Source organism: Orycteropus afer, unplaced genomic scaffold (assembly GCF_000298275.1).
Source record: "Orycteropus afer afer isolate SDZICR_OR568_19922 unplaced genomic scaffold, OryAfe1.0 scaffold00128, whole genome shotgun sequence".
Lineage (NCBI taxonomy): Eukaryota > Metazoa > Chordata > Mammalia > Tubulidentata > Orycteropodidae > Orycteropus > Orycteropus afer.
In genome coordinates this window covers 7,062,674-7,078,245 of record NW_006921715.1, presented here as the reverse complement: position 1 = coordinate 7,078,245, position 15,572 = coordinate 7,062,674, and the positions used below count along the sequence as shown (strand labels likewise).

General features: G+C 63.9%; 1 protein-coding gene across 1 annotated transcript in view; it reads right to left on the bottom strand.

Moving 5' to 3' along the window:
* The window catches only part of KIF26A (kinesin family member 26A), a 38,112-nt gene extending 24,679 nt beyond the window's left edge, over positions 1 to 13,433 (bottom strand). The window contains exons 1-3 of the mRNA XM_007944582.1: positions 13,392 to 13,433; positions 12,935 to 13,180; positions 2,530 to 2,961 (exon numbers count right to left, since the gene is read on the bottom strand). Coding sequence (XP_007942773.1) covers positions 2,530 to 2,961; positions 12,935 to 13,180; positions 13,392 to 13,433 — 720 coding nt within the window. The remainder of the gene's footprint in view (positions 1 to 2,529; positions 2,962 to 12,934; positions 13,181 to 13,391) is intronic.
* Positions 13,434 to 15,572: the final 2,139 nt, after the last annotated feature.

Sequence of the window (15,572 nt, the reverse complement as noted above, 5' to 3'; positions counted from 1 at the left end):
CTAACTCCACCCCTGCAGGAAGGCCTATCTCCACCCCTGCAGGAAGGCCTAACTCCACCCCTGCAGGAAGGCCTAACTTAGCTCCTGCAGGACACCCAGCTCCACTCTGCAGGATGACCAGCTCCACCCCTGCAGAAGGGCCTAACTTCACCCCTGTAGGAAGGCCTAACTCCACCCCTGCAGGAAGGCCTAACTTCACTCCTGCAGGACACCCAGCTCCACCCCTGCAGGACAAAATCTGGAATTAAGGGGGAAGCAGTCCTGCAGGGCAACCCCCACAGTCGGAAGGGTGTGCTCTGGGCACATAGGGACAGGAAGTGGCCATGGTTTTGATTAGAGCCACAGCTGTCAGCCATGGGCTGCCCCACCTGGACCGCTGGGCACTCTAGGATAACTACAGTAAAACCACTCCCACAGGAGCCAGGGGCAGGCTCTGGGACATAGCACCCAGGAAAGTCTAGGCCCTGCCTTGGGTCTTCTGCCCTCCTCCCTCCTTCTAGCCCAGGGCCCCCCAGGCAGACTCACACCCTTCCACACTCATCACGGAGCAGAAGGAGGCTACAGCCTCTGCCCACATGGTGTCACAGGCTGGGATGCAGGCCACCTCCCAGACGGTCCTCACTCGGGGACACTTCCTAGCCTGGTCCTCAGCTTGTTTGTGTGTAATAACCCACCTACTGACCACAGGACCACTCTCATCATATCCCACCCGCCCTCTGAGGCGCGCTCAATGCTCATGCTCAAATGAACAGGGAAGGGACACTCAGGGGGACCCAGCCACCACTACCACCGCCCCAATGAGGCTTACAGACCACCCCCCTGTTTCTTGAGGCTCGTGCGGCGAGCGGTGGGCGGCCCGGAGAAGGAGACGCACTTGTGCCCTGGCCCCGGGGGTCGGGAAGAAAGCCCCCTCTGACTGCAGTCGACGCTCCCCACCCCACCCACTCCCAGCCATCCCTGCCCCCTGTGCCCCCTCAGCCACGGGACGCAGGCACAGCCCTCTCTGCACAGCGTCTGAGGCTCCCACGAGACCTGAGCTCAGCTCCCCTAGGGAAGGCAGCCCTCCACTCCTGAGGCCCCGATCTGGACCTTCACTGTGCCCCCCACTGTCTCAGCCATGCCCGGGACACCAACTGCCCCACCCTAGCCCACCGTCTCTGACACCTCCCTCCAGCTCTGTCTAATGCCACCGGCTCCAGGAAGCCTTCCTGGCTCACCCAGGTTCCAGGGTCTCCTCCAGCTTCCCCACCGCTGCCGTGCCCCTCTCAAGCTAGGAGGCAAGGGAGGGACGAGGAGGCCCTGGCCAGCCTCTCCTTGGCCTTGAGCCTGGCCGGGTGGCTTGGCACAGCCTGGCAGCAATGCCTTGGAGCCAGGGGAGACGCACAGGCCTAGCCACTGAAGTCCCGAAACAGCAGGGGCCTCAGAAAGGCCATGCCAGGGAGGCAGCCTGGGAAGTGGTCCAGCTCCCCACACCCAGGACAGGGAGACTGTCTCTGCACCCCAGCCCTCCTCCACATCTCAGAGACACTTGCACCGGGAGGACAGAACACCAGGCCTCTACACCCCGGCTGCGCCTGTGGGGCCACAAATGGAGCAGAAACGTGGCTCCCACGGCCAGGAAATGCAGGGCTCCCACCACGAGCCTGGGCAGCTGTCCAGGAGCAGCAAATGGGGAACACAAGGGCAGTGGGCTGTCCAGACCCCTCCCCCAGCCCCACCTCTTCTCCCTGTGCTCTCCACCTCTTCCCCTCCCAGCGTCCCCTCCCTGCCCTACCCCCACCCTGCCCTCCATATTTCCCCCTCCCAGCCCCTCCCTGACTAGCCTCCTGCTCCCAATGTCCAAGAGACAGCACCAGGGACATCACCAGGTCCTTGTGCCAGCACTGCTGGCCCCCAGCCTCAGTATCCAACCAAGCAGCCAGAGAGCGCACCCCAAAATGTGCAGAGTGGGCCGAGCTGTAGGGGTACTTTTGGGGGACAGGCCCCTCCAAGAGAGCCCATCACAGCAAACCCCGGGCACTCCAACCTAGCCCAACACCCCACCCCCCAGATCCCCTCTCCTCGGGGGAAAACTGGGGGTTCAAAGGAGCTGGGAGAGACCCCAGCAGATGCCTGGAGCAGCCCTTGCCTGCCCTCAGAGCAGTCTCATCACAGATGGGCCCCCAAGGCTCCCAGCTCCTGTCATTGGTGCCCAGAGCACCCATGGGTGCCAGAGTGCTTCCAGGAGGTGACACCCAGGCTGTGGGCAGTCCCAGACACCACTGAGGCTCCCTACTGGGTCTCCTGGGGAGGGGAGCCTTTCTGGGCAGAGGTCATTCTGGAATTAATCAGCGGGGGAGGCAGAAGCCCAGAGAGTGCAGGCCCGGCGGTGGAGAAGACGGGGTTCAGGCCTCACTCCACTGCTTGGCTCTGTCTCGGGGCAGGTCCCTGTCCTGGGGTCCAGAGGGCAGCCGGTGGAAGGAGCTGGGGTCCAGCCCCACCCAGTGCTTCCCATAAGTGGACGGCCACCCTGCCCACCCGAGCCCTCACCAGGCACGTCGGCGGGAGGGCACTGTTGACACCAGAGACACTCCACATGCCCTCCAGGCACTGCTGAGCCTGGATGGTTACGGTGCTCAGCGCCCCACCAGGGCCAGCCGGGGACACGGACACCTGCACACTGGGCCCTGGGGGCCAGCCCGGCCCCTTCCTCCTGTCTGGCCCAGCCCGGCCCGGCGGCCTCCCTGCTGGGCCTGCCGGCCCCATCGCATCCCTTGGGCTGGTCCTGCCGCTAGGGCCCCCTCGGAGCGTGTCAGGGTCCTCCCGGCGGGCAGGGGCCTGCAGCAGCTGCAGCGCATCCCACGGGAGCTGGTTCAGGTGCGCAGCACAGACTTCACAGTGGCGCTCGGCCTCGGGACAGCACGCCGGCAGGGTCCCAGGCGCAGGGAGCCTCTCCAGAAGCAGAGCAGACAGGCGAGGGTCCTGGGGGGCAAGGGACAAAGGTGCGGTTGGTGCCAGGCGGGGCCTCCTCGGCAGGGGCCCGCTGCGGCCACCGCCACACAGTCCATAACTGAGTAACAAGCCCCAAGCCGTGTCATCTGCACGGGCCCAGCAGGACGGTAATTAGCAGCAAGGCGGAGGTGCTCTCAATAGCTGCCCACCTCCCTCGCCGTTAACGTGCTCAGCAGCGGCTAACCAGGTGTGTTTGCCAGCTCCCCGACAACTGCGCCGGCACAGGCAGCCAAGTTTGCTTATCCCAGTGGTCTGCAGAGTGAGGAGGGGACCCTCTGCCTGAAGCTCTGGCCTGGGCAATGGCTTGCAGGAACCCTCTGGAAGACTTGGCTCAAAAGCAACACCCATTCCAGAGCCATGGGGTCTCCCAAAGTCACACTCAGCTGAGTGGGAGATGGGAAGCTGGCGATCTCCCAGAAAAGTGATGTCAGGTCCTGCGGGCTTGTGCCACAGAAGTCATGCCTGGAGACAAACCTGACCAAGGTGAGGCATGGCAGCAGGCAGCGATGTAATTACAGTTCCACAAGGAGCCATCACTGACGACCCCACTGAAGGCCCCACAGAAGGGGCAAGCACTGGAGGCCAGGAGGCAAGGCTGGAGGCCCAGACTGTTTGACCCGGGCAGAGTCTGGTCCCTAGGCTCAGAGTTTCTCAGCGCATGGGCTGCCCCCAGTCCATGCTCCCCTCCCGTGATCTGTGAGGCTGCAGCCCAGAAAGGGGTAAGAACCGGAGCCCAAGGAGCCCAGCAGAGCCCCTCACCCAGCCTGGAATCAAGGAAAGCATCCTGGAGGAGGTAGCACCTTCCAGGGAAGAAGAAGAATGAAAACGCCAGGAGAAGAAGCCATCCCTTGGACAGACTTCACCCACCAACTGGGAAACCATCAAGTGCTTATTCCCACGGGCCCATCCCATGTCCCCTAACAGACTCTGCCTCTGTCCCCTCCCCAGGCTCCCAGAGTCCTGGTGGTTGACTGAAGGAGGGCCTGCCTGGGGGTCTCTAAGGAAGTCAGAAGTCTAGCCTTTAGTGAGGCCTGGGTGTGTGGGAGGGGCCTCAGGGGCAGCTGAGAAGTTTCCAGGCTAGAAAACCACACCCCCAGCCCCTCACCAGGAGGTGTGGTCAGGCTCTCTGGGCCCCAAGATAGCTACCCTTTCCCCAAGGGGTGTGCCCCAATCATAAGGTGCCACCTGGTCAGGGCAGCCCATCTCTGAAGCATCCACCCAGCCCCACCACCAGAGCTTTTCCAGTCCCCAGCCAGTGCTGGTCTGTGCCTCCATGGCAGCCCATTTTCTGGCAGATTGACTCCATCAGCCCCCATCCCTCACCCACCAGTCACAGCCAGGGCCAACTGCAATCCTCAGAGCAGGCAGGACCGGAGCCTGGTACCCTCGTCTCAGGTCCCAAGGAACTCTGTCCAAGGTCTGGCTCCAATCCTGCTGGCTACAAAAGGGGCCAACACATACATTCCTCAGATAAGGAAGCCGAGACCCCATCCATAGCCCTGAGCCTGCCTGTGGCTGGCCAGGTCTGTGTCCATGGATGCCTGGGAAGTCTCACATCTGAGGACAGCTGTGGCTGTGGTGACCCTCAGCTGGTGCCCAACTCTTAGACCAGCATGAGAGGTCAATCACTGTTCTTTTTGTCCCCAGCACACCTCACACCCCTGCAGGGTGAGCCCCAGCTGAGACCCCAGCCACTGAGTTCCCCTAACACCAGAGCACACCCAGAGATGACAGGGTGGCCACAGCCAGCCATCAGTCACCACGCTTATTTGTCGGCTGCCTGGTTTTCTCTGCAGAGGCTCTGAAGTGCCCAAATCTGGTCCCCATTAGCAACCCCCTACTCCCACAGACACCCCAGGAAGTGCACCAAGGCCAGAGGTGCCAGGATCAAAAGGCCACATGAGGCCCTGCCCATGAAAGGGACACCATGCCCCAGACTGCCGCCCCTGCAGGGGCCTCAGAGGTATAGGGTACGACGGAAATACCTCAGGAACCCCCGCTCCGCTCCCACTGCTCAAGGTCACACCCAAGCAGGAGGACACAATCACAGCAGATTCCCTGGCCATGGGGGGAGGGCCACGCAGCAGCCCCAGGGCAGGCCCTCTCAGGCCCCCAGCCCCCAGGCCCCAGGGCGGGCCCCTTCAGGCCCCCAGCCCAGCCAGAGGTCTCAGGCAGGGCCTCAGAAGAGGACTTGCCCACCTCCCCCTCCTCGGGGTTCTGCCCCTGCCTGTATTCCAGGTCCCCACTCAGATGACCAGATTTTTCCACTCAGCAGGAGGCTGCTAATGGTGGCGGCCTACGGGAAGGAAGTCTGCTGGAACCATTAGCCAACTTGAAAGGCAGCCCAACACGGGCTCCACCCCCTCCCTAGACCCAGATCCTGGCCCCATTCCCACCCCAGGCCCAGATCCAGACCCAACCCCCACCCCAGACCCAGAGCTAGCCCCCGGCCCAGGCGCATCAGCTCATTGCTCTGGGACTGCTGCCTGTCTTGGCCGTGCAGGCCTATGGGGGACACACACTGCCACTCCACTGGGGCCTGCACAGCAGGAAGCAGGAAGCAGGAAGGGCAGGGCAGGGGAGGGCAGGAGCCCTGACTGACCTAAGAGGCCAGCAGAGCTGGAGGCCTTTACAAGACCCACAGTGGCCACCTGGGCCCAGGCTCCCCATTGCCCCTGCCTCCACACCCCAGCGTCCCCCAGGGTGCCAGCCCCACCCAGCGTCTCCCCCTAGATCCTGTGCCCAGAACCAGGCTGGGTCCATCTGGGGCCAGGGGCCTGCTGCTTGGACACAGGAGAACTTTGAAGCAGGTCTAGGCAGGCCCAGGACCCTCAGTGCATGCCCCAAGTGCAGGGACCCCAACCCTGGCCTGTGGGCCAGAAGGGGGCAGGCAGCCCAGAGGGCCCAGTGCTGGGCAAGGACAGAGTCCAAGGTCCCCACGGCATCAGCCTGGCCCTGGGGAGAGTGGTCCTGGTGGGGGCTGCTCCTGAGGAGCTGAGATTGGCCCCTCAACAGGAGGTGAGGGTGTCCACCCTCATCCCCCTACCCCCTGCTGCTCGGGCATGTGGACAAAGATCCATGCAGCCCCGCTCCCCTCCCTAAGACCCAACCACAGAGCTCCCTCCTTAACTTCCTGTCCCATCCCAACCTCAGGGAGCTCAGAGCTCTGAGGCCAGGCCCTTCCCCAGCTCTGCTCCAGGCCCCAGCAACTCCAGTATCCACAGGCCCCAGCCCCTCAGGGGTCATTCCAGTGTCAGGAGTTTTAACCCGGATGCCTGGCCTCCGGCCCTCAGGCCAGCTACCCTCCGAGGCCAGGGCCTCCTGAGCGTTGCCGTCCCTGCAGAACAGACTTTCAGTTCCCCCTTCAGGGTCTACTTAAGCAGGTATCTTACCTGTATTCAGGAAACGTTTCCCTAATTTGATTCAATGTCGCATCACGCACTGCCCCCCATCGGGCCCCCTGGGTCCCAGGGCCTCCCTGTGACTTAAAAATGACGACTTTCCACTTTTCAGTCCGGTTCTCAGGTCTCCTGCTGGGAGGCCTGACACACCACCAGCACCGCACACCTCAGAGGGCTCGGAGCTCCAAGGCCAGCCGAGCTCTCCACGGGGCAGAGCTGGAGCTAGGGCCACTATGGAGGAGGAGGGGACAGGAGACGGACCCCCGGACTCAGGGACAATCCAGCTGCCCCCCTCAGAGCCCTCATGGCCCTGTCACTAGGAAGGGGGTCACTGGGAGACAAACAGGGCCCAGGCCAGGGGTGCCTCCCCGGCAGCCCCCACAGCCAGGTAGGGCCAGAGGCAGCCCTGAAGCAGAGAGCGTGTGGCCAGTACATCCCCGCCTCAGCCTTCCCCTGGGTGTGGCCACACGCAGCCACTGTTTCCGGAGTTGACAACAGGTCCAGGAAGGGGCCCCCACCTGCTGGCGGACAGCTGCCCCCAGGGTCCAGCTGTCGAGGAAATTCCCGTGTCTCCAGTGCCACCAGGGGCAGGGACAAGGGTGCAGAGCGCCGTTCTCCAGCCTGGAAACTTGTCAACTGCCCCAGCCCCACCCTGCTGACCCCGGGGGCCAAGCCTCACAGAGAACAGACTTCCCGCCTCCCTCAGACACCTGCCAGGGCTCTGGGGACCAGTCCGTCCCAGCAGGCTGGAGCTCTGGCCCAGGCCTCCTCCTCTGCTGGGGGCAGGCGCCGGCCCACCCAGCACCGACTGGCACGCGTCCGAGCGGCCAGGTGCCAGGACCGGCCAGCTGGGCAGCTCACTACAGACAGTTCATTGAGGCCCTTCTCCCTCAATAGCCCTGCTTCACCCGGAGCCACGGCCAGGGTAACAAGGACCGACAGTGAGGAGGGCTGGGGGACCTGGGGCAAAAGACAGGATCAGCAAGGACGACCTCTGCCAGTGGGTGGGGGGAGGCAGAAGAGCAGCAGGAAGGACACGTGGTGCTCGGACAGTGCTCAGCACACGGCGCAGCTCACGGTCACCAGACACTCTCAGTCCGGCTCTGCACGCAGCCCCAGCCACCAGGCACCGCAGCATGTCATCTGTGTTATCACTCTCGGCTGCTGTGGAGACGGCCTCAACTCATGGCCGTGTGCCCAAGAGGACAAAACACCGGCCACCCCAAGGTGACACAAGGTGACCCCATGCCTGAGAGGATAAATGCCAGCCATCCCGTGATGACACATGGTGACCCCATGCACGAGAGCCATCATCAGAATGCCAGCCATCACATGGTGACCCCGTGCCTGAGAGGACAAAATTTCAGCCATCCTATGTTGACCCTGTGCCTGAGAGGACAAAACTCCAGCCATCCCATGAGGACACATGGTGACCTTGTGCCCAAGAGGACAAGCACCAGCCACCCCACGGTGACACACAGTGGCCCCATGCCCGAGAGGACAAAACGCCGGCCATCCTATGGATACATGGTGACCCCGTGCCCAAGAGAATGAAATGCCAGCAATCACATGGTGACCCCATGCCCCAGAGGACAGATGCCAGCCATCCCACGGTAACACCTGGTAACCCCAAAGTCAGCCCTCTGTGCCCCACAAGGTGACACCGGGTGACACCTGGTGACCCCACAGTCAGCCCTCTGTGCCCCAGAAGAGACCAGGTCTACCCCCCACAGGACACAATGCTTGTCCCCGGGGGCCCACAGTCCCTGTGCCCAGTCAGCTTCCAAAGCTCCCTCCACTGCTGCCTAAGATCAAGGACAGTGGGTCCCATCACTTAAGCTAAATCCATTCCCTGCTCCCCGCTCCCAAACCCTTGGACAGCAAAGGGAGGGCACAGGAGAACGGCCCCCGCGCTGCCTCAGGCTGAGGCAGAGGGAAGCCCGGATACTGGTTCCGCACATCAGAGCGGGGCGTGCCGGACGACCACCACTACTGAGCGGCTGCCCCTGCCCCAGCAACCACCACGCTGAGGGGCGGGCCTCCAGGGCCCAGCTGCAGAGACACTCCCTCCCACTGAGTCATCCTGTCCCCTGCCAGCTGGGAGACCGCCCAGCGGCTGCCCCAGGGAGCATCCATCCCTCTCACACCTCCCCTGGCTGCCACCAAGGCCCGCCGACACCTGGGCCCATCTGTGGAGCACCGCGCCCCAAGGTGGGAACCACAGCCCAGCAGGGAGGGGGCCCAGAAGTGGGTGGAGCTGGGGCCAGGCTCCAAACAAGTGGGGGGCGGCAGCCACGCCCCCCGCCTTGACCCGGGGCCTGGGCTTGCTGACTTCCAAGGCCAGCTGCACTCAGACAGACAGGCACATCCCAGACAGCAGCGGCCTTGGAACTGCCATCTGATGTCAACGGCTTCCGAGGTGGGGCCATAGCGTGGGGGTCAAGAGAGCTTCCTGGAGAAAGTGGAGCGAGGCCAGAGCCCGCAGGACTGCCACCCCAGACCACAAACGAGGGGGCCTAGGAGAGGGGCCGAGGAGAGGGTGGTCTTGCCAGGGAGCCGCGAGCCAACCCCTGTGGACTGTGGACTAGGAGCCCTCCAGGTGGGGTGTGCTGGTGTTCACTGCCCTTGGGGACAGATCTAAGAACATGCCATGGCTACACGTGGGCAGGGGCCACTGAGCTGGTGAGCCACAGCGGAAGTTCAATGGGGATTGACCACATTGCTGCCGCTGGCGCGCTAACCAATTCAGCACCGCTATTGACACATCCACTGTCACGAGGTCTCCGGGGAAATCGTCACCTCTGAACACTGCATCTGGGGCAGCAGCTGGAATGATGCCCAGGGGCGCCCCTCCCCCTCACAGCAGGGGAGCAATCCTTCAGGAGAGGGGTCGTTGTCCACGAAGGGCGGAGAGCCGGGCTGGCCAGCGAACGGCCACTATCACAGTGTGGGAGGAAGAAAGTGTCACTCTTCTAGGTAACCTGGACCCCCTTAGGAGCTCTGGCGGCCTAGTGCCTAAGGCACTTGACTGCTAACCAGAAGGCTGGCGGTTCAAACCCACCAGCCACTCCTGGGAAGGAAGGTTGGACAATCTACTTCTGTAGAGACACCACCTCGGAAACCCAAGGAGGGGTCACTATGAGTCAAATCGACTCAATGGCAGTGAGTTTGGGGTCTTATTTTGGACCCCTCTTGCCCTCGCAGCAGCACATGTGGTCACACAGTGCCGGAGGCGGGTGGAAGGGTACAGAGGGGTGGCCTCCCGCAGGGCGTGTCTGAAGGAGACGTCAGTCCTCAGAAAGCTGGAGTAGGGCAGGAAAAGTGATGGTGCCGAGGGCCGGGCTGGCTGGCTGGTGCAGAGAGTGAGACCACAGGGCCCTGAGTGCACCCGATCCTGTGTCCCAAAGGACCTGGCCCAACATCGCCCTCGAGCTCACCCCTCTGCAAAGAGCCACAGTAGAAGGTCTTCAAAGAGCAGCAGCGGCAGGGGCCAGGATGGGGTGACCACGTGTTCCAGGGACAAGTCCCTGACAGGCTGTCACAGCACCTGCCCAGGCTCTCCCAGTGGGCCTGGAGCTGCGGTTCACTAACATCAAGAGGCCGGAGTCCCAGGATCCACCTCCTCCCTGGGCCCCCAGCAGTGGGTCTGCAATCAATGCCCCCAAGGGTGAGAGCAGGGGGCCCTGAACGGGGCACACGTGCCTGTGAGCTGTGAGGTGCTGAACCAGGGGGAGCTCATGGACCATGATGAGAACTCAGGAGCAGCCCCTGGGAAAGCCCCAGAATGCCAGCTTTGCAGCCTGACGTCACCATGACGACTGCACTCTACTGCTAACTGACAGGCTAGAGGTTTGAGTCCAACCAGACGACACACCTTGGAACACAGGCCCCACGGTCTCCTTTCAAACACCCACCTGAAAACCGTGGAACACAGTGCTGCTCCTAGCCACGTGGGGTCACCAGGAACCAGGGTGGACAAGCCCATGGTGACGGGTAAGTGCTCTGACGCCATGCGGGCTTCAGAAGATGGGCCCACCCCACCCCACCCACTCCAGGCTCCCGGCTGGGACCACTCCAGAGGCAGTCACACACTCCACCCCAGTGAGCTCCCCTCCAAAACCAAAACTGAAAGCAGCCCACGTCTGCAGGCCTCACCTTCCCCCCCCGAGTGTGCACAGCTGAGGGAGGGGACAGGGCATGAGGCTGCAGCTTCCCGGAGGCAACAGGGTGGGGGACACCCCATCAAGGTCCCCGGGCCCAGCTTCCTCCCCTGGCAGAGCCCACCGACTGCACAGCACTCCAAGCTTACTGCACGCTGACCGCGGAGACATCCACTGAGGTCCAGGCACCGTGGGCGTGAGGCACAGCAGGGGACGGAGGGACTGGGGAAGAGGGTGAGCCCCACCCAGCACTGGAGACAAGCACCCAGGGAGGCTGGGGCAGACAGGAGGTGAGCGCCCCAGGTGGTCAGAGCCGGCTGCAGGGACCACCAGGGACCACCTTAGTCCTCAGCTCCCTCTACCATCACAGCTGGCCACCTGTGCTCGCTGGGCCAGCACTGGGGCAAAGCCCACCCCACAAGTCAGATGGCAGCTCAAGCGTAAATCCCCCCATCTCTGGCCACCCGGGGGTGGTAGGGGCCTGTGAGCACTGACAGGCACCAAGGAGTCTGTCCCAAACTGCCCTTGCTAGACTGTGTAAGGACAACAGACTGAAAAGAGGTGGCTGTCACACCCTGTCCAAAGCGAGGGACAGATGAGGCTTTTGCAATTCGCCTTACTGATTAGTAATGGCAAGATCCTTGCCCTCTGACAAGTAGGTAAATGAGACATGTCTCAGGCAGCCTCCTGTTTGAAATGTAACTGCAGGTTACCCACCTCCAGTGGCCCAGGCTCCATAAACCAAACCACACCGAAGCAAAGCAACTGCCATCAAGTCAATTCCAACTCACAGCGACCCTTTAGGAGCTCTAGTGATGTAATGCCTAAGGCATTTGACTGCTAACCAGAAGGCTGGCGGTTCAAACCCACCAGCCACTCCCCGGAAGGAAGACTGGGCAATCTACTTCTGTAGAGATATCGCCTCAGAAACCCAAGGAGGGGTTGCTATGAGTCAAAATCAGCTCAATGGCAATGAGTGACCCTTTGGGACAGAGTAGAACTTGCCCAAAGGGCTTCCAAGGCTGTCAATCTTTACAGAAGCAGACGGCCTCATCTTTCTCTCGAGGAGCAGCTGTTGGGCTCCAACCACTGACCTTTCGGTTAGCAGCCGAATGCTTTAACCACTATACCACCAGAGCTCCTCTCCAGCCAAAAAGATACTAGCAAACGAGCAATATTATCTTGCAACTCAGGCACGACGGGTGGGTCCACTTGGCTCCACAAAGGGCCCAGTGCCCGTGTGCCATGGCCGTCTCTTTAGTGATGGCCCCAGTGGCACTGCATTCCAGTTTAAGGCTTATTCAACCACAGAGCTCCTGCCCCTCTTTGTCTTTATGGAGAGGATCTCTGGGTAGATTTTGTTTTTAATAACTTTTCTCCAGCTCCTGCCTGGGCAGTGGGTACAGACGAACCCATAGGACAGACCCACCCCGGACAGGCTGCAGGTCCCCTCACCTAGCTGCGGCAGTGGGCTGCAGCCCTGCACCGACCTCCACCAGACTCTAGAAGGCCGGGACTGCGTGACCAGAGCAGAGGCCGGGCCTGTACCCACCCTGGTAGCCCCAGCCAGAGCTCACTAGGGCTCCCAACGTCCCAGGTCTTGCCTGCCCTGCCCCACAGAGCCCTATATTTAGATCCATGGGAACGACTGGGACTTCCCAGGAATTCTGTCACAAGACACTGAAGGTCAAGAGGGGCCGGCTTCCTCTGGAGACCCCACCTCAGCTGCAAGCACATTGTTCCCAGGAACAATGCTCCTGGCACCTTCAAAGCCCAATGGCTGTAAAACCTACAGATCCTGTACCCCTACAGACGCCCTGCTCCCTGCCAGCTGGGACCGCAACCTGGCGACCCCCTCAGGGCTCCGGCTGGGCACTGCCCAGATGAGTGGCAGATTCAGGATCTGCCAGGGATTGGGGGGAGGCTGGAAGCAGGGCAGGCAGAGGCCGGCCTGCCCTGGCACCCTCCAGGCCCTGTGGCCCAGGTGTGCGATTTCCCGACACCTGGCTGGGGGCCTAGGTGCCCCAAGGGAGACAACGCACCAAGTCACCTCTCAGTGCTGGCAGGCCCTGGTGGCCCCGCCCAGGTGGAGTCCCCGCCCACCCCCTCCTTTCCCCTCTAAACACAGATGTGGTTCACACTGTGGGACATCTGGGCTCCGACCAGAAACTGTCACCCCCCTGGGAGTCTCTGCAGGACCCCCCAAAAAAGAGGTTCTCGATCCTGTCCTCTCCTGTTACAACTGGGAAACTGAGGCACAGAGAAGGGGCCAGGCCAAAAGTACTGGATGGTCAAACAGCAGGGCAGGCAGGCCTGGAGCCAAGGTTTCACGGGTGCCAACGGGCCCTGCCCAGAGGAGTCACTTGAGTTGGGGTGACTTACCCGGAGGGGTGTCCCAGGCCCAGTGACCAGCTTCCACGCCTGTCGTTTGAGCTCTGCAAGCTTTGTGTGGCAGTGACGGCACCAGCCGCCTCCGCTGGCTGGGTGTCCCTGCTCGGCGCTGGCCCCCGCCCCCTCCGGCGCAGGGCGGCCGCCACATGGGTTCTGGTCCGGTCCCGCCGGCAGTCTCTTGAGGGCGGACACCTCTTGCAGCTGCAGCGGCTGGCAGGCCGGGCCACCCTCGGCCACCTGCGGGAGGTGGGGCGAAAGCGGAAAAGAAGCATTGAGCCTGGGCTGCTCCCGGCGACCTGCGCCCACCAGCCCCAGACTGACGCACTCGCCAAAGTTGGGGACGCTCGGCCCGGCCTGCAACCCATTCTCTCCCTCCACCCCGAAGGTCCCCGGTCCCTCCCGGCAGGAGGCCGGGCCCGCGGCCCTGCACGCCTCCGCCCCCTCGTACCCCGGGCTGCGCCCCGCATAGAGGGGCGCCGCGGCCGCCCATGGCCCAGCGCACAGCGAAGGGCCGCAGCTACGTGACGCGGCCTGGGGGCGCCCCCATGGTTGGGCTCGCCGCGAAGTTGGCGCGGCCCGGACCAGCGGCCCAGAGCGCGCGACTGTGGCAGCAGCGGGCGCGCTCCCGAGGCTCAGACGGGGCGGGGGGCGGGGCGGGGCGGGACTCCGGGGGGGGCGAGGAGCCCGAGGGCAGCCACGCCCCGTCCTGCCCCCCGCCGGGGGTGCTGGGGGAGGGGGGCTGTCCTGTTTCCGCGCGCGGCCCCTCTCACCCGAAGGACCCCAACCTGTTTGGTGAGTCCCTGCGTGCAGGAGGGGAGCAGGGCCCGCAGTGCCAGACAAGTTGCGCGCGCACGAGCCACAGAGCTGCTCTCCCGGGACACGCAGTCCGCGCGTCTCCTCTGAGACACTGACTTCCTCCTTACTTTACAGGCGGGTAAACTGAGGTTACGAGGCAAGGTCTTGCAAAGGTCACACGGCCACGTGGGCCGAGGAAGGGTCTGAACCCCGGCCCGACTGCAGTCCGCGCATCGCTTCAGATCCAAGGGCGCTGCGCGCGTCTCTGTCACCCTCTGAGTCTAATTATCGCGCGGCGAGTGGCACCGGGTTGGCACCTCAGGGCATTCGGTGCCCGTTGTCGGTGTACCAGTGTCGCGGCCTGTCTACGAGCGGCCCACGTGTCTGCAGCCCGCGTGTGCCCGTCTCGGGGTGCGCGCCAGGCAGCGCCTGGGCGGGAGGGAGCGCGGCGCGGCCCGGGGCTGCGAGACCTGTTGTCGCCAGACCTGGCAGATGGGAACTTAGCTGCGCGATTAATTGCCTGTTTGTCTCTTGCTGGGAGGTCGCCCCCTTGGCGACCAGTTGCTCCCGCCCCAGTGTCGCCGCGGTCTCTGGGCCGCAGGCAGCTTGGTCCCAGCTCCGGGTCCGCCCGAGACCCCAGTCCCGCTCAGCGGCACCCGGCTCCGTGACGCGCGCGCCACCTGCCGGCCGCCGCGCGCCCGCCGCCCAGGTCTCCGGGAGGCGAGCCCCCAGCCCAGCGAATAGGGGCTCCGCGCAGCCGGAGCAGGGAGGCGCGCCTCGGTCCCGGGGAGAGCTAAGCCAGGACCGATCACTGGGCTGCGACCTCCCAGGGCGCACACTGAGACCCCCTAGGTGCTCCAGTCGCTCCCACCTTCTCCGGAGCCCCTCGAAGCGGGCCCTCCCTCTTCACGTTTGGCCCACCTCCCTTTCACTTGGAGGGTCCGCCCCGCCCACGCACGCACTCCCGAAGAAAAGAGGGTGGATCCGGTCTTCGCCTCTCCCCGCTTTCCGTGTTGTTCTTGGAAGGGGGGCAACAAAGGGGCAGGGCCTCCCGGTTCTCACTCCTGCCACCCCGCAGCCTCCAGCCCCTTCCCACCCAGCCCTTCTCCTCCACACCCAGGAAACCGGGCGCCAGTCCCCATTCGGATCGGGGTACCACTCTCCTCCCCACCCGGCATTGCGTGCAAACAGCGCCACTCCCCGCCCCCCAACTGCTCTGGGGACCCGCCCGCCCCCGCCCGGGAAGCGCGCCTCACACACCTTTTATGCCACCCACATACACACGCGCGCGCACACATTCCACATGCACCCCCAGAGTCCTGGTACCACACCCGCGGCCGGCCACACTGCAACTTCAGCTCTCCGCACCAACGCGGCAGCACGGGACCGGCTCACGCTCGGGGTGAGCAGGACCAGGCTCAGCCCCGCAGAGCCCGCAGGTGCGCGCGGGACCTGGAGTCTCCTCAGTGACTCCGGCCCAGCCGAGGACTCCCCGCCGCTGCCTCGCCCAGCCCCTCAGGGCACGCGGTGGGACCCGTGGCCCCTGCGCTGCGCTCTCCGCCTGGTCCAGACCTTGCCTTGAAGGAAAGGGGGATTGGGCCGCACTCATAGGGGAAAGTGGTGCAGCGAGCCCGGCCCGACTGCGGGCGCACTCGGCACCTGCCGCCTCACGCCGGGTGCCGCACCCGGAGCCGCGCAGCAAAGTGGCGGGACACCGCGCGCTGCGCGCCGCCCGCCGCCTACCTTGCCTCGCCGCCGCAGGAGGTGGCTGGTGAAGCCCAAGATGATCTCCGAGTCCAGACAGAGCGCCCCCATCTCCAGCAGGCCGGGCGCC